The 22,706-nt window shown below is 41.2% G+C and overlaps 1 protein-coding gene across 16 annotated transcripts in view; it reads right to left on the bottom strand.

Moving 5' to 3' along the window:
• ZMIZ1 (zinc finger MIZ-type containing 1) overlaps positions 1–22,706 on the bottom strand; it is a 349,016-nt gene that overhangs the window by 48,868 nt on the left and 277,442 nt on the right. For all 16 annotated transcript variants that reach the window (XM_030487165.1, XM_030487158.1, XM_030487167.1 and 13 more), the window contains one exon: positions 3,235–3,379. In XM_030487165.1, coding sequence (XP_030343025.1) covers positions 3,235–3,379 — 145 coding nt within the window. The remainder of the gene's footprint in view (positions 1–3,234; positions 3,380–22,706) is intronic.

Genomic DNA, 22,706 nt, shown 5'->3' with positions numbered 1-22,706 from the left:
GCTACCTTGAGTAGTATCTGTTATTACAGACATATCAGTTTGGAAAACTGCAACAAAAAGAAGTTACATTACTCCCTGCAAGATAGAAAACATGAAATTTCACTCCTATGCAGAAGGGACAGCCCAAAGACTACTGGCTTTCCTTAAGTCCCCCATAAATCCTTTAAGTAGGACTTCAGTTAGAAGTTATACAGGATTAGGGAGGTGGATAGGGCTCAAACTGGACCTTGAGTACAGGAGTGAAACTTACCCACATGAATCAATAAAAAAGTCTAAAAATAAAAGAAATAAAATAAATCAATGAATCTCACATTCAAGTTTGAGCTGACTATTATTATACTTAAAAAAAGAAAGATAAGATTGAGGGATTTTTGTTTGAGAATCCACTGCTCATGCTGTTCATAAAGCACAGGAGTTTGCAGTCCAACCACCCACCATACATGAGGAAGTAAGTTACTTAGCTGAAATTTTGTTCTATATGCAACACTTGATCATTCTGTTAATGAAAAACTAAATTTAGAAAGAAATCAGCACAATACAGTCCCTACTCAGTTGCACGTGTGCACATCCCTGCATGGTTTATATTCTGTTCTCTGGAAGTGCATTTGACCAACAGTATCACTCTCACAGCCCTCCTCGATCCATCTTCTTCAGTTTCCTACCACAACTCAAATTAACTTTTTAAAAATAAAAGGTTATCCCTAAAAATAGGCCACACCTGAATTCCCTCCAGTGTACGTGCCCACAGTTTCTTAAACACGAATCCTTAGATTTAGATTCTTGTCACACATTCTTGAGTCAGAATTTATTTTAAATAGCCGAGCCCTGTTTCAACTTTGAGACTAAGCAGCTGTGTTTCTGTAGCACCAGGTACATTGCGATTCTAGTCCTTGACTAGAGTTCTGGGTAATTCTGTTGCTAGTAAAAGCAACAGCAGAAAAAGCTCTGTCTGAAGGTACTCAAGATAGTCCTATGACTGGGGAATTTTTTTGGGTTTTTTTTGTCTAGTGATATTCAGCAGCTGACATATCCTATATTCCCTCTGTTAAGCTACATAAGGTTCTTGAATATGCTCTTGGTTGTTTCAATTTAGTATCTAATTCTTTTACAAAACTTGAAGTATCTGGTTACCTTCATTTCTTGTTTGTTTGAATTCATATAAAACTCTTGTGGATTAGAGATAAGATACTGTGAACTTTAATACTAAGCTTTTGACCCAAATGTAATCTAATGCAAATACAAATGTTGCTTCATCAACAGCTTTATCACTGGGATTGTACTTAATGGCATTTCATCTTTTTCTTTTTTTATTCAAACAATCAGAAAACTCTGTTCTTCACCCCATATTTCACTACTGTCTTACAGACTGATTATAAAACATCCATGAAAATAAACAGTTCCAGTAGGAAAAAGAAGTTGGAGAGCCACAAGATGTCTCATTCTAACATACCACTCTAGAGATTTTGAGTAGTCATAGTTATGGGCTAAATTACAGACAAGACAACAGCACACACTGAAGCAGAGATGCAGGTATTTCAAATCCCTGAGAGGCTGCTGCAGCTACTATAGATATGAAGTTATGCCACAGGAATTATGTTTCTAAAGGGGCATCTCACAGGCAAACAGCAGTAATTTAGAACTGACTCTTGGTGTCTTCCTCAGTAAAGGATTTCAAGGGCAATACTCCAGACAAACTTATAGGGACTGTTTGATACTGCGCAGGATGTTCTACTATTATGTAGAACATAGGGTAACCCAGTATTGCCAGAAATGCTGGTGTTTACGCTGAGCAGAAGAAAGTGTTTATTTTTTGACATGTAACAGAGTTTCAGTGAAAAACTGCCATGAAAGAAAAGAGTTGTGCCTATCTTATCTCAGTAATGTAGCACACAGCCCCTGTGAGACATAACAGTGCTTTCATCCTTACTTTATAGACTCTAGGGGAACAGAGGCTAAAAGGTCAGATGAGAATCAGGCATCTAAAAACTACAAAATTACCCCTAAGAGAGCACCGCACTTTCTCTGCAGACTGGCCACTAATTTCACCTTGGCTTCTGCAAAGCTTCTCCCAGGTGTAAAAATAAGTTATTTTAGAACAGAAGGTGGTTGGCTTTTGTGTTTGTTCTTTTGTTTGTTTGGGATTTTGTGTGTGTGTTTACAATTGATCAACTGAAAAATGCGGCAATCCAGGTACTCTGAAAGTCAGTGATACTGCAAAAAAGGACTTCATTCTCAAGGGCTACAATAAAAGGGATAGCATTTGCATGGTTTTCCCATGAATACAACAAAAATAAGGAAAAAAAGAACCAACCCAAAACCAGAAGTGGTTTCCAGACATGCACATTAGTATAGTGGGCTTCATGCAAATGGACAGGTACAATGATGTCCCTAAGCTCCATTCTAACACAAAAAGTTCTTTACTTATGCTACCAGGGAAGCTAGGTACAAGGATTTCAGCCTCATCCATGCTCTTACAATCCTTTACTAACGAAAGTGCCCTACACTAAAAACAATTTATACTATTTGTGATTTCTTTAATGTAATGCTAAGTGAAAGAAAGCTTTGGAAAAAACCCTCCCAGAAACATAAAGCATTAAATGAATGTTTAGTCCTGTCTACACTTACTTTAGAGCTTTTGCCTTCATCTAGGCCCTGCAGACAAGAAATACAAATACTGCTCCTCCACGTAATTTGGTAAAGGCTTCACATCTCCAGCTTCTTCTAGTATCCTTTAATGCTCACATTTTCTCTAAATTAACAGAAGTACTTTGTGATCCTCACCTAATATAAGGTGGAATAGGACATTCTCCCATGTATGGCTATGCCCACTATACAATTGGTTTGTATACAAGACATTTCCAACAGCACTTAGAAAATAGAACATCAGTAAAATGTTTTCAACCTCAAGAAAAGTCATTTGTATTTAAATAACCAGTAGGAAAATGGCTTGGGAGAGACATGTTGTAGAATTTTACCTCTAGGGCACAGCTTGAATTTTGAAAGCAAGCCCACTTGATCTGAGCACAGATTTGAAGATGGAATCATGACTTCACTATGTATCAGGCAGCAGCAAAGTCAAAACCCGAGTTTATTTTGTACTTGCTCTAATTACGGATCCCCTGTTGTCTGTAGCGCTGTTCAGTGCATGAAGCATCAATGGTAACAAGCATTTCACATCTGCCATGCGGTACATCTGCACATACTGCCACTCCTACGGATTGGGCTGAGACTCACCTATGAGAGAGGGTGGGTTTCATGGAGCTCATAGAGTTCATGGGGGGTTGCATGGGTAGCTTCCCTGGAGGATCGTTCTGCCGGCTTTTCTGGTGGCGAAGCAGCAGGAGCCGTCCCAGCTCCTCACACCACGATGAAAGCAGCGCTGTGCAAACAGAACAAAATAACAGTAAGTGCGCAATCCAAGAACCGGCACAGCCAAGTGCAGATGCATGCTACTGTAACAGGAGTCTCAATCCCAACAGACAAGCCCCAGGAGAGAAGAGCTTGTCCATGAACGACCACTCATATTATTATCCTATCAAATTGAGTCTGTAATTGCCCTACACTATCATTATAATGTTTTTACACAAGTTACAAACATTCTGCACAGCCCAGGAGGGAGAACTTGTCTGAGCTGAGCAGCACAGAGATGAAGAATGGATGAGGCACAAAGACATAGGATAGCTGTGGTGAGTAAAAAAAGACACAGAAGAATTTGTTTCACGCTAATAGAAATGTAACAAAAATATACAGAAGACATCATTCACAGAGGGGAGCAAAGAACAACAACATCTCTCTTCAGCTATTTTTGTGCAAAAGACTAATTGGAGAGACATGAAGAGAAACCAATGTGCAAGAATCCATTTCCAAACCTGCTATCAGCCACCGGTCTTGAATAGATAAACAGGAGAATACAGCCACACTGATGTATGGATACAAAGTTACGCACTTAAATCTATATTTGACCCAGCACAACCCCTAAATGTGTATTTCCATTATATGCCTAATCTTCTAGTCAATGAGGGTAATTCTGTGCTTACAGGAAAATCACGCTTATGAACTATGAAGATGCAGAGATTTCCTACAGGGACAAAAAGCTTCCAACTCCAGCTGAAGGGATGAAAGCGGTCATTATCTCTGAAAACATGGCCTCTCCCTTATGCAACCACACTCAGAAAAGACCAGCCCCTGTTACTGGGGGGGCTGGTAGAAACCACCTAGTTTTCAGTAAGCACAGCCCCAGAAAGTGACTGCAGGTGAATTCTGGCTCCCATGAGCGCACCCAGCCAAGACACCCCACTGAAGCCTCCAGCAACACCCAAGTGAGCCTCAAAGCTGCATGTTCAATTCCAGCATCAGCAGTGGCTCTGGTAAAAAGTCACCAAGATATGACGCACTGAAGAGTTTCACCAGAACAACGTGCAGACTAATTGCAAAATTCTGCAGTTGAAGAAACATTCTCAAGTGGAAGCGCTTGGGGTTTTTCCTTCTTTAAAGTATGCTTTACAAAACCCTCAGAACAAGAAAATGCTTCATGTTTAATTTTTAACTAAGTGCTTTCCTGAGGTGGTATGAACTGAACACAAATCAACGGATTGCACAAGTAGGTGAGAACCAGAACACTACTCAAAACCCAAGCTGCCACAGCAGTTCAGAGTAGGAGAGCTCTAAATGTAATTTTAGGCTTCCTGTTTTAAAAGAGACAAATGCAGAATTCTCTAAAATTGTAACTTTTCATTTCTTATTTTTCTAGTGGTTGTCTTTTTACCAAATAATAGAATCATAAGCAGCAGTAAACTAACATTTCAGGGTACACCACCTTCTTTTTTCAGTAGCTACTGTCTGGTACCATTAACACATACTTGGAACAAATTTAAAGAGACTAATTGTAAAATTGTATTGGGGGTAGGGGGGAGGGAGGAACCCGCTTTGCCAAGAACACCCACAAATATGATTTTTCAGCACCAGAAACAATTGGAATTTCTCAAGTTTAACGGCCACACAAGAAAAATACTTAAAGCCTGAGCCATTCCTGAGAATAAATTGCACATTTGGACAAAGGAGAGCTAGTAATTTCATTGCATTTATCAAGCAGAAGGTCACGAGCAGTGTTTAGGGAGGCATTTTAGAGCTCTGCTGTGACAAAAAGGGGACACCGCTTCTTTATGTAACTAAATATGGTCACTCGGAAATTGTCAGCCTCACATGTAGCCTACAGAGAGCATTCCCCCGAGCAATGTGAAATGTTCCAGCAACGAGTGTCAGTCTAGGCTGCTTCTCTATTAGCCAAGGAATCTGTCAACAAGCATTTGATCAAATTATACTCACCTTTTATCCCTGGCATATCATTACTAATGTGCCAGTGACAAAGGCACCCTCCCCCTTTCCAGCCACCTGGAGACACAAATCCCTGCCTTGCAGGGTTTCTTCCCGCATGCCACTTGAGCTCTGAGAAACGCGAACAAAGTGTTCTGCTGAACGCTAAATGCAGCCATCGCAAAGTAATAGTGGATGCTGAGCACTTCCACAGCAGAGTGTAATTACTACAGCATCAAATGGAAATCGTCCATCTTAAACGAGGCTTTGACGGGAGGAGGGAGCTGCTCCTTCTGCGCACCTATGTTCACTTGACAAATAAGATAAAAAGCAACAACCTGACAGATCTGAGGGCAAGAACTAGCAAACAAAAGCCAAACCCACTTGGAAACAGTAGAGTAACTCCTGGAGAAGGAGTAAGCAATGGCATAGCATTGCTTTGGTGAGGTGAAAATAAGAAAAGATCTTAATGAGTTGTTATTATTACCAATATCCAATATACACATTTATAAAGGTGCAATGTAAACCATTAAAGAACAAAGAGATCCTCAAGATAAGCTGGACAGTTTCATTCTCCAAGTTATCTGGAGAGGAGTCATGTTTTTAGAAACTAAGAGACTGCAGGTATTAAACGTAGCAAATTTACTCATCCCTATCACAGCACTCATTACGAAGAGGTTTAACCTTTCCTCCCTTGGGACATTTCAACTCATACACCATGTATAATAATCGCTCTCTTTCCTGCATCAGTGTTTGTGCATGGAGTGAAAACAAGAGCTGTTTGTAGCCACCTCAGGAGTAACCAGTCCCCCCTCTATCCTGTTCAGCAGGAGCAAGAACGATCTAAAGGAGTGTGCTGCTCTCCTCTGCTAGAAATGCTGGGGCAGCCTCCGTTCTCCCCTGCCCCAGCTACCTCCACTGCTCTGCTCTCCACTTGGTAAGATGAATATATACCCCACACACATCTGGTACAGCTGGCTTCTGGAGAACATCACTTCCTGGGCTATTCAAGCACGATGAAACAAACCCAAAATGAATTTACAGATTACACTATTCATCTTTAGTGTACTTAGTTACTGCTTTTTATGCTGACAGTATTAGGCGTATCTCAACTCATTTACACTCAAAGCACGAGAATTTCAGTATCATATTATAATGAACAGATAAAGCAGCAAGCACAAAGGACAGCTACAGATGGTGCCAACAGTCAGTCTCTCCCTCTCATAGCACAGCCAAGCAGCTGCTTTTTCTCCCCCCTCCGCCCCTCCTCCTTGTACAACAGGAGCACAGATTTTGCAGATGGACCATCCACACCGTCTCTCACAGCCTCTTGCTGCGGCAGTTTAATGATCAGATTTAAATCGTGTTCCTGTGCTGCATTGCTACAATGTCCCTTGCATGTAATGATGTGGCTTTCCTGCTTAAGTTGAAGTTAACTGTTGCAATGGGGGGGAAAGGCAAAATCCTTAAATGTGCACCCCCGCGCACACCTCCATACACAGCCCAGGTGTAAAATACAACCTGGTTAATAAACCATAACTGACATTTTCAATCCCTGTTCAGTCACAGAGGGCTCTGTCAGCTCATGCCAAAAGATGCATAATAATGGCAATCAAACGACGTGCTGACAGTTTAAGTGTATTCATACATTTATTTGGCTCAAAGGGACACACTCTGGGATGATTGGTGCAATATTTGACCTACTTTTCTCCATTTGCAAAACCTGTATCATTCTTAATGGGATTGCATTTTACTTTAAGCATTGATGCATTTTCATAGGAATAAATCAATACTGATTTGCTAATGACTGTGTTAAGAAACCAACACAGAAATGAGCAGCCTCGGCTTTCACATTTGTGAAATAGAGAAAAACAGAAAGATTTAAAAATAAGGGAAATTTCAATTATGAGTAGCCCAAGGGGTTTGCCTAAGGAAATGAGAGAAAAAACACATTCAGAGATACTCAGCTTGCTGCTACCCAGTCCCATTTTTGTTTCTCCTTTCCCTGAAGAGGAGCAGACGTTGCAGGAGTGTGTCTCAGCACAGAATGTGACCGCCCTCTCCTTAAAATACTCATAAATACTCCCACACACCCAGAGTTGGCCACACTTTATGTCCTTCTGGATACCTCCTATAGTTTTAAACACTTTCATTGAAAAAAATCGTGAGGCATTGCAATGTATCCAACACTGGGATCCTGAGGACAAGGAGAGGGAAGAGGGCTGAAGGCAAAGATTTCTTTTTTTCCCTTCAGCCTGAGTCACATTTCAAGCATTTTTCTGCAACCACAGAGCTAAGCCTTGCTTGAAAGAGAAAGGAAGCAATTGTTATTTAATCCCCTGCCTCTAGGAGCCAGGTCTTTAAGAACATGCCAAATATCACAAGATTTGTGACACAATTACTAGAACTGGCCACATCCCCCAGTACTGTTCCTTTCATGTGAGGGCCCTTCTGTGCCGAAAACCTGCCAGGCAGTATGGAAACAAAGGCCTCTGCTGCCCGCTCCATGGCACCTTCCCATCCCTCAGAGCCATGAGTGCCTATCGCCCAGCAGCAGCACCAGGCACTTCCGTGAGGAAAACCAAGGAGCTCGAGCTGGGGGAAGCCATGGATCACATCCAGGCTGCCCACGCCACTTCTTACTTCTTCTCAGTGACAAATGATGCTGGCATACTCACAACAATTATGCGCTGGGTGCCGATGACGCAGTTCAAAGGATAGTTTATAGCCATGGCATTGAATATTGATACAGCCTGTTACAATCCCTTTTGGGTCAGGGAACAGAAAGGGGAAGGAAAACAGGCTAAGCGATCAATGCTACCCCATAGATTCACTAATGCATTTCATTAGCTGCATCCACACCAGCACTGATAGCTGCAATCCTGTAAGTGACTGATTTAACTCAGCGCGGTGCAAAGTGCCGTAGTAAGCATCTCCGAGTGAATGAGCCAGTCGGCTCCCTAGAAAGCAAAATACAGAGAAGTACGGTGCTAATCTATTTACCTATTATGATACCCTAGTATTAGTTACAGCTTATCACCTCAGTAAATCGCTGCCTCTTGTTAGGGAACGTGCTTAAAGGTGCAGCAAACTGTTATTTACAGGCAGACACTATATTTACAGCCACAAAGACAGGTGAGGAGGGGATAGGACAACAGCTCAGTAATTTCAATGCCTTCTGCTTCCCGGGAGACTGCTGGAGGAGCACAATAGGATTACCGCTTCCTTGCTGCAGTTAAGCTGCAGTAGATAGTTCAATAGGCAGACTGGCAGACCCGTATTTCTTACTCACTGCAATGAAAATATTAGGAAAAAAGGAGGAGTTTGATTTGGAAAACTATCTGTTCAGCACAGTCTCGCTAGTTTGGTTTTCTGTCTCGGATGGAAATGCATTTGGCTGAAAAGATATTTACAGCATAAGTAAGAAAATACAACATTTTTTTGCAGGTCATAACCATTAATTTTATATTGCTCTTAGAAACAAATTCGTATTTTTTACATGGAGAATTACAGTTAAGTAGAATATAGAGCTACCGAGGGCTTTCCATCCTCTTCTGTATAGACTGCAATCTAAATTCAGTTCTTATAAACCATCCAGTGAGATAATTTGGTAGGGTAGGAAGGGAGGCAGCAGAGAAGGAGAGGAGTGGAAATAACTATTGTCTTGATTATTTAAGAACGATAGTCTTTTTACACAGGAAAATGGAGACTATATACTGTTTGGAAAAATACATAAAAAATGTTAACTACCTGACGATCAACGTGCTGCAGTGTTAGAAAAATAATTTCAATTGCATTAAAAGGATGAAATCTTTAGATGTCCACAATTTTGGAAAGCAGTAAATCAGATGTTTTCCTTGTGTTTTAAAAGCCATTTTGCTTTTAAAGAGCTGGGGAATGGAGAGAGAGGAGAAACAGCTCATCCCAAACTATTCCAAGGATTGATTTTCCTGCAGCTCTACTCCTCACACACTCCAGCAGAGCCTGGCAATGGCTGGCTAACCTGTCGGACACTCAGTCAGGGCACGAAAGCAAGGCCACAATGGAAATAGGATGTACCTATCCATTAGGAGAAATTCAGAGTATGTGTGTTTGCCCCTCCTCTTCAGTTCTTTCAAGGTACCGCTATGTGCCCTAACCCTGTGACAGACGAGCCCTACCCCTGTCATTACACAGGCTTCTGCTGTGTATCTGCCTCAATGCAGAGAGCACAAAAGGAGTGTATATAATGCCAATTACAAAGCAGAAGTAGTCATTTCTCAGCAGTCTGGCTGCAGCAGTTCCCAAGGAGCCCACCCCTCCTTCTGGGTCTACCTCTCTGGCTGCCCACTGCACACACAGGGGCCCGTGGCACAGAGCCTGTGCTTGCTCCCAGGTGTTTGCTCCCAAGCCCTCCCGGGAGGCTGACACCCCAGCTGGCTGCTTTTTTGGAGCAGCTGAGGACTGTGCTTGCTGTTCTCCATCATGCAAAATCAGTGATGTGAGCTTAAAGAGTCCAAGTAAGTAAGCTGGATTAAAAAACCTGATTTTACCTGGAATTGGAAATACCAACACAACTGAGGAGTACCACTGCCAAATGCACACAGGTTTAGAAGGTGCTAGTCCCAGTGACCACACAACAAACTGCGTGGAACTGAACTCCCCAGCAGAGCAAAGGCAGCCACTGGCTCAACCCCTGCTTTGGGAGGCACGAACTGCCCACTAATCGCAAAAGGAACACAAACTCAACAGCCACAGTTCAACATTGTGAAACGGTATGGTACATGTTTCTACCACTAATATCCAAGTAATGCCCTTTATTACCAACGCCTCCTTCATTGCTAGAGCTGTGCCCTGCAGAAATACCCAGCTTTGCTCCAGTAGGATCTATCATGCGGTTATATATTATAATTAAAAAAACAAACACCACATGGGTTTGTAGCAAAACAGATAATGTGGGGAATGCCTAACGAAATAGAATGTAATATAAAATTAATTAACAGAGGTTTTATTCAATAAAACCCTCACTGCAAACGTGAAAGTTATCTAGCATGTGCTTTCAAGGGTGCTGCACTAGTGTGACACCAAGTACAAGCCTGGTCTTGAATATGGGTCCAGCTTGTCTTGGTGTATCTTCAACTCTTCACAAATACCTCTCAAAACACATATATATTGGCTTCACCAAAAGCTCTTGCCAACTGGAATACTACATGCTGCAGGCACAGATTTGAATACTGCTATCCTTATCCCATGACTTCAGTGGAACCGGGATTCCCCAATTTCCTTCTACACTTGCCAAAACTTGGCAGAGCATCTTACCAGATTCACTACGTTAACTTTGAAGTAATACATTACAAAACATAGCAACAATGGTTCAATTTGGCAAGCACAAAACACTCTGCACAGATCCAGATAAATTACGTAAGCATCTCATTTAGGCTTAGCTGTACCCACGTTGCTACATCTGAAAACATGCCCCATTATAAAGAAAAGACAAAGCTGGTTAAAGGCCACCAGCAAGTGAATCTTGGATATAGCCTTCCAAAGGAAGTGCACTTCAATAGCATTAGATTGCTTGTTTTCTTACTCATCCAATTGTTGGTTTCACTGCTTAGATTTCAGACAACAGTGTCTTTCATTACTGCTGTACGTTTTTATTTCGTAATGCCAGTTCTAGTCATCAACAGATTTCACACATAATGCAGGCATCTGAAAAACTGAAGCGACTCCCTTTAACCCATCTTTGGCTAGATTCAAAGTGGTGACCTGTAGGTGAGACGCTCAGTTTCACTTAATCCATCCTGAGCCCTCCAATTACTACTGTAAACAACTCCTAAACTAACACTACCACTAACACCCGAAAGAGCTAGGAAAAAATACTAGAGGCATGTAACCAGAGCTTCAACACAGGGAATCCATGCACAATCATTACAATGATGAAAGTCTGGAAAAGGGAAAACCTAGTGGCTATTTCCCAAAAGACTAAAGGAATAACTTCAGAATTGAAGGCCCAGTTTCCTACCAGGCAAAAGTAACCCGAACTAATCAAAAGGACCAAAAGGAAAGTTAAAAAAAAACCCCAACAAAAAAAAAAAAAACAACCAAAATGGATTTGTCAAGAACAAATCATGCCATACTTCTGTACTTTCTTTACACTACAGACAAGACACTTCGAGCATAGATTAGTTTGATTTTAGTGAGGCTTCAGTGCTGCTTTACGTGACATTCTTAGACATAAAAAAGGGAAATAAGGTCTAGCTTACAACGCAACACAAAATGGCTGGAAACTTAAGCTTACTGAACTATTAAACCAATGGTCAGTAACAGAAACAAGCATTATTGGCTGGGTTTTTGCAGGAGTTTGTTCTGGGTCTGAAACTACTGAATACTTCATTTATGGACATCCACGACACAGATGGATAAGGGGCTAGAACATGTTCTGGCTCAATTTACAGATCACTGCAGAAATTTGGTGTTGAAATCATCCTGAAAAGCTCAAGAAGTGGTCCAAAACTACATTCAAGAGGGACAAGTACAAAGTACGATACAGTTCACCTTCCCAACAACAGGGTGAGAACCATCTTCAAAGGCAGGAATTCTCAGAAGCGGAGCTGAAGACAGTAGCCTGTGCAGAGGATGAGCTGTGCTGCACTGCTGTAGCAAACTTGACTGGCCTCCTCGGGCACAAGTCTGAAAGATGCACAGTTCTCCTTTCGCTCTACCCCACCACAATGTAAAGCCAAAGAAGGGGAAGAAAAGTCATCAAAATCATTAGGAGAAACCCCATCAATATAATCTGCATGGAGTAGTGGTATGGTTTGGTGATGTTGGCTTGGTTTCTTTAGAAGAGGGAAGACTGACAGCAGTATTTACCGAGTAACAAAGCATCACTCATATCCTCAGCAGAAATGCCAAAATATAATATACAAAGAGATAGAAAAGACACACATCCTAATGCTCCTAAGTACCCTAAGGGGCAAGTTGAGGAATTTCCATGAATGGAGATGCTGAGGCAAGGTCAGATAAACATCCAGACAGAACAGCACTAGGGATTCTTTAGGCGAGGGGTATGGCATAGGTACCATTGAAGTCTTTTACAATTAATTGACTCTATGATTGTGAAGATAGGAATTTCAATCAATCAGCTTGCATCAGAAAAATGTTTAAATCTGGCTTGTCTTTATAATTATTCTAAATAGAAATGTAAAAAATACTGAACATCCCAGTTACGGAGTGGGGAGCTCCTGAAGAGACTGCTGAAGTGGCCATCCAGCTACATGGCTTGCTGGCTACATTTTACAGTTGAAAGAAACCGAGAGCAGGTGATGTGCTGAAGGTCACACCAGTTGTGACAGAACGAGTCCCAGAACAGGGAGGATCATACACCTTCCTCTCTTTGCAAGGAAAAACCACAACCACCACATCAAGGGGTTACTGCTCTGTGCCCACAGTCTCTGTGCCTGCTATGGAACATTTTCAAACAACTGTAAAACATCTGGAGAGGCTTTCAAGGAGGGGGAAAAAAAATTACAAAAACTGCACAACCAAAATTTATAGCAGAAACGTGTTTCCAAAGTTAACATTGCGCAGCCGGAACTTCTGAGAAGGCCCAAAAGCTATTTTAGGAACTTTTCGTTCTGCAGTCTCGCTCTTTGCTTTAATTTTACATTATTTTACCTTTTTATGGGAAAAGAATGTTTTATCAGGTGTCCTCAGGATTTTTTTCATTTCTTTACAATTAGTGTAATACAGGCATTGCCAACTTGTCTGTAAACATTGAAGGAAAAAAATGTTAACTTTCAAAGCTGGGGGTTGCAGGACAATTTTTCATGTTATAGAAACTTTGTACTTCAACAGAGCCACGCTGAAAGCACTGTGACCCCTATCTTTGCATCTTGTTTTTCATTGTGAAAGAACAATTACAACTACATATAAAATAACCTCTATGTGCTGAACACGAAAACAATTAAGGACATCAGCAAAGAGAAACTCAGCCTACTGGAGTGTTCAACTTATTTCTGTTTGAGCAATACAGAGCAGAGAGATGTGTGCATGCACCCCACTTTCAAGGCAGTGATGTTTCCCATCTCACCGCCCAGTTAATGTGTTAGTTTTCTAACAAAGCCATTACTTCTCTTTTCCCCACTGTGTCCCACCAACCCCACAAACCCTGTCATCTTCCTCCCTTTACTAGCAACCTGCTCTGCTCCTCTGGTACCAATCACCTTTTCTTGAGAACTGCCTAATTAATTAACATTCAATTAACAGACCAAAGTTAAATGCCAAATAATTGTTCCTAAGCTGCACTGGGAACTTGGTAACTAATGTGAACAAGAGAAAGGCTTTGGTACCCTGAAAGTCAGTTTCTTCTAGCTCAAAACACTGTTATATTAAAGAGGCATTCCGTGAGCCATGGATGCTCTTGTTAAAAGCATTCTGATACGTTTAAGATACAAAGTGAACTGTGTTTATTTTATTGCCAATAAAGCAAAACTAGCAAATCATTTATGCTCTGTTACAATAACACCACATGGAAAACTCAAATTGGTGTAAAATAAGATACCTAAATAACCCTACCCTGATCTTCAGATTTTTTTGATTGTGTTTTCATGATACAAAGTGTTCAGCAGCAATACTGCTGCCTGTGCCCATGCCCTGCTGTGGCTTGTAAGCGCTCCCAGCTGCGCTGAAGCATCTCTTTCCATGACCATCCTGTGAACCTGGCCAGGAATCTGACCTGACTCTGTTTTTTTTCTTCTTCCTCCACTGACATTTATTTGGTTTTGTTTTGCGTTTTTCCCCCAGCTAGATGAATTCCCTGCTGCAGCTCCGAGTCTGGCCCCAGCACCGAGGCTACGGCACTGCAGAGGCAGAAATCAGGCAGCTGTTTCTCTGCACAGGCAGTACCCAAAGACATGGCTCCAGTGCACACATATATGCCTCAGTTCAATTAACGAAGCTAAAAGCACACAGAGGTTCTGAACATGAGACTGCTTTAATTAAAAACCCAAGTACGAACATTAGCTTTAGACAGATTAGAAATTGCTGTTTCCTTGTCTTCAGGGAAATGTTCATGGTTTTACATAGGTAGAAACAGGTTAGCTATGGAATAGGGGAGACGTAAAAAAAATGAACATGGCTAATTGCTTTTTACATGCATCTAGGGAGGAAGCCAGTAAAAATCACAGCCCACACTGATTTTTCAATACCTTTCTTTTCTCTGTCTGAAAATGAAAAAGAAATTTGGAAGAGGGAAAGGGTTATTTGTGACTTATCCGATGGACATCTACAGAAGGAGCAGCCTGCCTAAATTCTCACAGAGGGCATCTGGCCCCCTCTCCCTGCACACAAGCGCTATCGTTTCAGGACTGGAGTGCTATAAGATAATGCCATCACTGCTCTTGCCATCTATAAATAACAACTGCATTTGGATCCAGCCGAGTCACGTGGAAAAGCTGGCCAGAGATACGTACATGTGTGTGAGCATGCATTTGGAAACCCAAATAATTCTAATAATCTTGCATGAAATAAGCTTCAGCTTTCCAAATTTAGTTCTGCTCCCTGCACCCTCTGTGGCTCTCAGAGGACTGCCACGATTTTTTTTTTCAATACTGTTCTTGCCTTGGAAGCTGCTGACTAGGGCATTAGCGGGGCATTGTGCAAAACTGTATCATGTGCTACTGCGCAGACAGGCTGCTCCGAGAGGCAGACAAGAATCAATTGCTCCGGCAGCTCTGCTAACCCTCCCTCCCCTCTCGTTGACATCTTATCTCAGCCACTGAAAAGGCGCATGGGCCCGAGCGAGGCAGCCGTGGGGAGCGGTGGGCGGGTGAGAAAGCGAGACAGACAGCACAGCATGGATGCCACACGCTGGAGCAGTTTCCCGATCCTGCGCCGAACTGCGGCATGAGCCTTCCCAGCCTCCTGTGAACGTTTCAGGCGGAGCACTGGGATGGCAGAGAAAATAACACACTCCTAACGACACAGGAAACCAGGCTTTAGCACCAATTCTCCACAGCAGATCTGTTGGAGCAGTGCAAAAGGATGATTTAAAAAAAGTAAAACCTATAATTTGGATGCTTAAACAATCTCACAGCATTAGTAACAAACACAAACAGGAAACCATTTCAGATGAGTTGTATGAGACTCCTCAGGGCATTTTCTGGGAAAATGACTAGAATACAACCTGACATGAGCAATAAAGCCTACCAAAAATGTTGTTTATCTGAGACTATAATACCCACAACACATCATCAGGAGAAAGATTTTCATCTTTTTAAGCTAAAAATGAAGAGAGCATATACTGAAGAGGAGAGGAGAAAGGAGGAGGGAAGGCAGCGAGGAACCCAAAGGATTTCCCAAGACTTCAAGCCCTGTTAATTCTGCAGCTTTTCACAGGGACAGTGTTTCTGTTTCACAGCCTGTAGAAAAGCAGCAGCTTATACCAGCACTGAGCAAATATCCTATCTAAATAGCAATTTCATCTAGTTTATGTTCCCAGAACATCTGGATAAAAAGAATCAAAATGGACATCAGAACACCAAATGTTACTGTAAAACACACAGTAAGATGCTATCCAAGCAAATGGTACATAAAATTCTCCATTCTTGGTCAGAACCATTTTGGACTAGCTCCTGCTCCCACTGAAGTTGATGGAAAATCCCATAAACAATTTTAGTGGCAGGAAGGCTGAATCTCTCATATTACATTTACTCAACCTCTAATCAATCTGATCCTTTTCTTTTAAAATACACCATTTTAAGTGTACTTAACTTCTCCTCTATACATTAACAAGTGCTTTCATTTTAGTCAAGCAGATGATAATTTCAGCAATGTAAACTATGAGATTATGTGGGAAAGTGACTAGAACAGAGGGTCAAAATCAAGAGAAATGAGAGCAAAAGATAAGATAACATGTTAAAGAAAGATAAGGCTTCTGAAAGGTTAGAGAGATGCATTTATTGCCTATAGGCAATGCCTGGCTATTTACTGCCTAGGGACTATATAAATGGCCTTTCACAAACACATAAGAACTGGCTCCTTCCATAAGGAACTTGAAAGAAATGCAATAAAAGTTCAAAACCAAGATGGCATGGGCAAAAATTTCTCAGGGAAATTAACACAGGAATGTTTTCTGAAGGAGCTGGTTACTTGAAGGGCATGAAAGAAAAGAGTTTGCAGCCAAGTATTAGGAAATTTTCTCTAAGGGAAATAGACTGAAGTAATTTTGAAAACACGAGGGTGGAGGAAGAGACAAGGAGAACCCTCAAGAGCAACAGAAACCCAGGGCATAAGGACAGAGGGAACAAGGAACAGACCTGAGGGCACTGGCTGACTGTTTAATGAGAAGGGAGAATGGGTAATCGCGTGGGCTCCAAGAAGGTGTGATTCCTTCCCCCCCTCCACCCCCCCCTTTTGGTCTTGCATTTTACTTTGACAAGTTTCTACTATATTTTCTTCCTGCTTAGAGCTCATATATGTACCTCCTCATGGAAGAAAGCCCTCAAAAAACAAGTTGTCCAAATCTGGCCAAAGTCAAATAATATATGTATGCAATACCCCATCTAATCTTGTCTATTGCAATATAAATCAATCTGCATTAGCAACCTGATATAAAACCTAGAAATGACAGTATTTTGAAATTTCATGGTTTGGATAATTTCATTGATGTTGGAGAAAAAGGTGTTCACTGGAATTGCTCCCGCTTACATGCTACACACACACCCCCTCCCCCCCCATCCTTCTACCTCTTTATTAGTACAACCCTTTTGAAAGAAAAACACTGGCTGTTGGGAACATCTTGTTTGTTCTCTCGTGGATTTTGTGTTGATTGTTAAGATCAATTCAGGATACCAGCTCCAGTTCCAAAAGCTGTCAAGAAGGGTAAAACAAAAAAGTGGGAAGGGGGGTGTAGAAAAAAAGGGGAGGGGGGGAGAAGGCAGGCACTGCAGCTTGACTGTGGTGTTCGCCAAAAAAACGGCAAAAGCCCCATTTTTTAACTTCCTACACAACACAGTTGTTCTCCCTCTGTCTTCTGAGTCATGTCTGTTCATGTTACTAAGAAAGTCCCACAGAGCCAATACCACTAGGGAAGAACAAGATGTATTTTCAACAAAACTGTTAGCTGATTCCAGCTGCTGCAGAGCCTTTATTTTCAGAAATGATAAAAGAAGCAGAAAAAATACTGTGAATTTCAGGTAACAGATACTTGAATTCATGAACCAGGGATATCTGGAGTGGAAAGGTAACAGCAGACATTGTCTGTCTAGCAAGATACTCTTGAAGGATGGTACTGTGTTTCCTTATACCTTTATACAGTACTTACAGCCATTAGGTCAGAAATGTTATTGACATTTCCATCATGACCACAAAAATCCTACGTGTTCACACTAATACACAAAAATGTAAAGGTAATAAAAAGAAAGAACAGGGTGAATATTTCCCAATTGCAAAATGCCTCAGTTTTGGGGAAGTAGGATTCAATTCCAAAAATATGCACATCTTAATAATAACTGTCTGTAAAAATAATTTTGTAGCAGTATCCTAAATCAGATGGTTTTCAAATACAGAGTTGAGCACTGCCACGTGTTCAAGATCATGCAGTCTAAAAGAAACACATGTAAACAAAGCACTTCTTTTATCTGCAAGTCGCTGATAAACACTAGCTAATCCTCACCTAATCCTGTGACAAGAACATCATCCTGGTTTCACAAAGAGGGAAGCTAAGGTAGTGAACTAATCCTTTGGGGAAAATACCTAGGTTAGAATGCTGAAGAGACTAGTTATTGTTTAAAGGTACAGTGAAATCACATCTAGTTACTGCCAGGGAAAGGGATTCTGAGTCTACTGACTGGTAGGTCTACATGAAAATATCTGTCCATTCTGACAAATTCCTGCTGCCAAGACTATCCCCACTCCCTGGGGAAACTTTCGGGTAACTGTTGACAAAAAGATCAGGAAGGGGAGAATGGGTTTGGACATCAACATAGACACAGGGTTTTCACACCTATGGAGCAGGGTCTTGAAGGGAGAAAGGAACTGCTCTGGAGGAGGATCATGTCAGTCATTAAGGACATAAATTCACAGTCATCCATAGCATCCTGAAGAGGAGAGGATCAATGCACTCAACATCAGATGCAGGATTAGAGCACAGAGGCTCTTTTCCTAGCCTGGATGCAGACCACTAGACCACGCTAATCTGACAGGAGGAGTTTCTCAAGGCAACTGAAAAAAAAAGCACAGATTCATGTCGCAGAAAATAAAACACGGATTCTAAAACCTCTTTGCAAATTCTTGCCCAAGCAAATGTGCCACTGAACTTCGAATAAACAATAACAAAGTGGCAAAGGCTAAAAATCTTCCTTTTTAAGTGGACTTCCAAGCACATGCATGTGCTTGGAAGCGCTGGACTCTGCAGCCTGTTTGACACTCGGAGCAACAACTGCAGAGAACTCCAGTACCAGTCCAGCAACTTGAGCCAGAATGTTAAATAGAGAAAAGAAGGTTCAAAGCTGAAGCCTAGGATCAAGCAATCAAAGCTTTAAAGTGAAATAGTCTAGTTCATGCAGTATTTATAAAAGGTAGTATCTCAAAGCTTTCATGGAGTACAGACTAAGTCCCTGCTATTATAGACTGGAGTAAACTAATAGCGAAGGTATGTTTAAGGAAGCCTTGTAAAGCAAAAGTGTATTTCATCCTGGAAAAATCTAAGAATCAAAAAGGACAGCAGAACACAAAATGGGTAAGCCAACATGAACAGCTTTGTAAGATAAAAGGGATGCATTAAAAAAAGGTATAAAGACTTCATAAAGAAAGACTGGAAGAATGTTACACGACCTACAGCAAACATTACTGTAGGTACCATGATGAAACAAATGACAGCCTTCTATCAGATAGGTTCTTCGCTAACAAGTTTCTGCAGATAGACACTAATTAAAAAACCAACTATCAAAACCCACAACCTGGCCCTATGTGGACTAAGGTGAGGGAGAAAGAGTAGATACGAAGCAGTCATTATACTAATAAGAAAGAACAGAGCAATTAACCAACACAATTGTAGTCTCTTGCAACTGATACTGCTGTGTTCCAGACATTCTATGACTGAAGTCATAAGGTCTTTAGTAAAGACCTCTTTTGGTAAAGGTGAGAAACTACAGTGGATCAAACTAATGATCTCTTGAGTTAAGGGAGTGTTTTCATGTATCCTAGGCAATGGAGAAAGTATTTCCAATGTGCTTTCTTTGTCAAATACACCTTACAGGGGTCAGAGAAACCCTTTCCAGTGTTCGGATAGACATCATCAGCTCAGAAACTTAAGATTGAATAACAAACTTCCAAACACGTAGAACTGGAAACACAGCAATCTCGATCCTAACATATGTGCAGGCAAGTTACCATTAATCCCCAATTCTAAATAAACCTTTAAAATACAGGTAACATTGTGGGTTTTTTAGAAAGGACCACCTAGCAGTGTTTCATTGGGCTCTGGAGTTTTTTGAAGACTTTGTCTGCCAATTTGATGATGCACTGGAATTTTCTGCTTTGTTTTGGGTTTTGTTTTTTGTTTTATGGGTTTGTTTTGGGTTGTTTTTTGGGTTTTGTTTGTTTGTTTCTTTGGTTGTTATTTTTAGTTCTTTGGGAACTTGCATTTGATCAAGATAAAAATTGGCTACCTAAATATTACTACTGTAACTAGAGAGGCACAAGTGGCATAGAGATCCATTAGATAAGCATAACTGAAGTGCAAATAAAAGCAGCACTAAGTAGTAAGGTGAAAGAACTGAAGTATCAGTCTGCTTCACTCTTTGGAGCAGAGACTGAATCTTCAAATGTGTTTGCGCAGTGCTTAGCACAATGGGCATTCTGATTTAGATATGATCACTAACCAAATGTTAGTAACTAATAATGGCAAATGCCTTAACCTCAGTAAAACAGTGCATCTGTAACTGGCGGTTTTTAATGGTGCAAAGAATCAGGATCATAAAAAAAAAAAAACCTGTCTAGTGAAATATGAAGAGTGATAGTGCCTAAATCTGGTGAGATTACATAGCATTCTAAAGTACCATCGAAACCATAAAAATTATTATGTTATCATGTGCTGGCTCACAACTTGCACCATGGGGACTCAGCAGTTCCGGGTTTACCTTGTGCTGTTTTAAAACTCCACATTAAGGAATACTTTGGCTGTTAGCAGTAAAGTCACTCACAAGAAGACAGAAGAAATCAGTGTCAATGGCTACAGGAAAAAGATTTGCTGCTGTTACCTTGGTTTAGACAGGGTAAACACAACTGGGTAAGCCAAAGACTTAACCAAAAACAACGTGCAAGGAACATAAAAAGTAAACAGAAGAAAGGACAGACACATTAGGTGAGGACATGATTCCCACGCACTAAAAACCCAGACAGGAATGGGCCCAAGAAGTAGGAGTGCACTGCTTAATTTGGGATTGGAAACAGCACACAAACAGACCTGAGGACTGAGCAACCTGGTCTAGCAGAAGATGTCCCTGCCCACGGCTGGAGGGTTGGAACTAGATGACCTTTAAGGTCCCTTCCAACCCAAACCATTCTATGATTATATGATCTGCTCAGGGGAGAACAGGAGAAAAGGGGAAAAAAAGCGGGTGGGTAGGCAGCGGAAAGTGAAGCAGCCTCATGTTTCATGAGCTCTCCCATTACCACCTTGCACATATACACGCCATGTCCCAACTTGAGACTTGGGACCAAGGACTTGTCTACCAAGGACGAGAAAGGAATGAGCTCCCAACAGGTCCTGACATGCGAGGATTCCCCTTTCCCTTATTGCTAAACCTGCAGCAGGCTGAAGGCTGAAAAAAGGCTTGGGTTGACTCAAGAGTAAAAGCAGTAATTCAGGCTATTAATTGCCCAACTCCCATGATTTTATCTTAATTAGCCCATGGTATTTTTACACGTGTAGAAGTTACCTATGGTGGTTTCTTCCTACAGAGTAATTACATTGGGATTTTTGAGGATTTACAACTAACCCAAATTTTCAGTTACAAACAAATACAAGTCTAACTGGTGATGACTGAACCTGAGAAGACTAAAGTACAAAAGTACACAAACACTTCGGATATTTGGCCAAAAGTTGATGACACAAGGCTTTCCCTCCCCCTTATTCTAAGCAGTTACTGTGGTTCAGAAAGCAGACAGACTCTGTGCAGATTACGATAAACTGACACTTCAGCAACTGAAAGCTTGAACAGAACACAGGCGTATCTGAACTAACCCTTATTACTTGTGAAAAAACACCAGCTCCAGGCCACAAGTAAGGGATGCAAGAAGGTACATCCCTCTGTGTGCACCCTTCTAACCAGCTAACTCAAGAAGCGGACAGGGAACTGATGGAATAAATGGCACCACAAAATTCTGATCCTTAAAGCAAAAAGTGCAATGTTGTTTCATGTTATTCTAATCAATTCCGGCATCTCAGCTGTTATCAGAATGGCTTCAGGGTTTACAGCCTGCTTGTACTAGAAAAATTAACTATGAAGAATAAAAAAAATAGTTTATCTGAACACTTAAGCTGGGTATTACTTCACTACTTGCAAATCAGTATTCCATTTTGCACAGTTACAGTAAAGTAAGTTGCATTCAATTTATATTGGATCAGTTCAACAGTAACAAATTCAAAATGGTCCACCTCTGCAATCTCTCAGCTTCCACCTTGTCTCAGGTGGGAAATATCTCATACTTTTGATAGCAAAACATGCAAATGCCCTGACATGTACCCCAGGGCAAGGCATCTGCTAAGTGTGAATGCTGTAATTTTTCTGATGCATATATTATATGTCTGAAATCTAAACTATTATGACTAGACACTGATAATATGACCTATTTCCCTTTTCAGGGTGATTCACAATAGCTGCCAAAGAGGTCTGGCTTCACTGGTGCTGCCTGGCTATGCCTGCTCAGCTGGTAAGTCGGGCCGGTGCCTGGACATGCTGGTTAGCAGTCAAAGCTGGGAGCAGTTCAAACATGGTCAGCCACAAAGGAGGTCTTCTGAGATCTTCTCTTCTAAAGCCAAGGAGGTCCCTTGTGAGCACGTGCAAACCACAGTTATTCAGCTGTGTATCAATGTAGCCAACTCTGGACTGATTTTTTTTTTTAATGGCAAAAAGGCCCTGATGACTTTGCTGCTCGAAGACCAGCCAAATGGGAAACACACTATCGACAAGGAAAAGGTCAGTAGAAAATTTTTCCATAAACAATGGCCTAGCCTGTTCTCTGAAATACATATGTAGTTTTTATATATATATATATATATATATATATATATATATATATACACACACTTTGTTAAGTTTCAGCCTTGTTAAAACCCAGCAAAAGGATAAGGACCCAAAACCAGACTCATGCTAGGAATGCTGAGCCCTAACAATCCTGCCTTTATT

Source organism: Strigops habroptila, chromosome 5 (assembly GCF_004027225.2).
Source record: "Strigops habroptila isolate Jane chromosome 5, bStrHab1.2.pri, whole genome shotgun sequence".
Taxonomy (NCBI): Eukaryota; Metazoa; Chordata; class Aves; order Psittaciformes; family Psittacidae; genus Strigops; species Strigops habroptila.
Note: the sequence above shows the minus strand (reverse complement) of the source record. Positions and strands in the feature narration are given on the sequence as shown.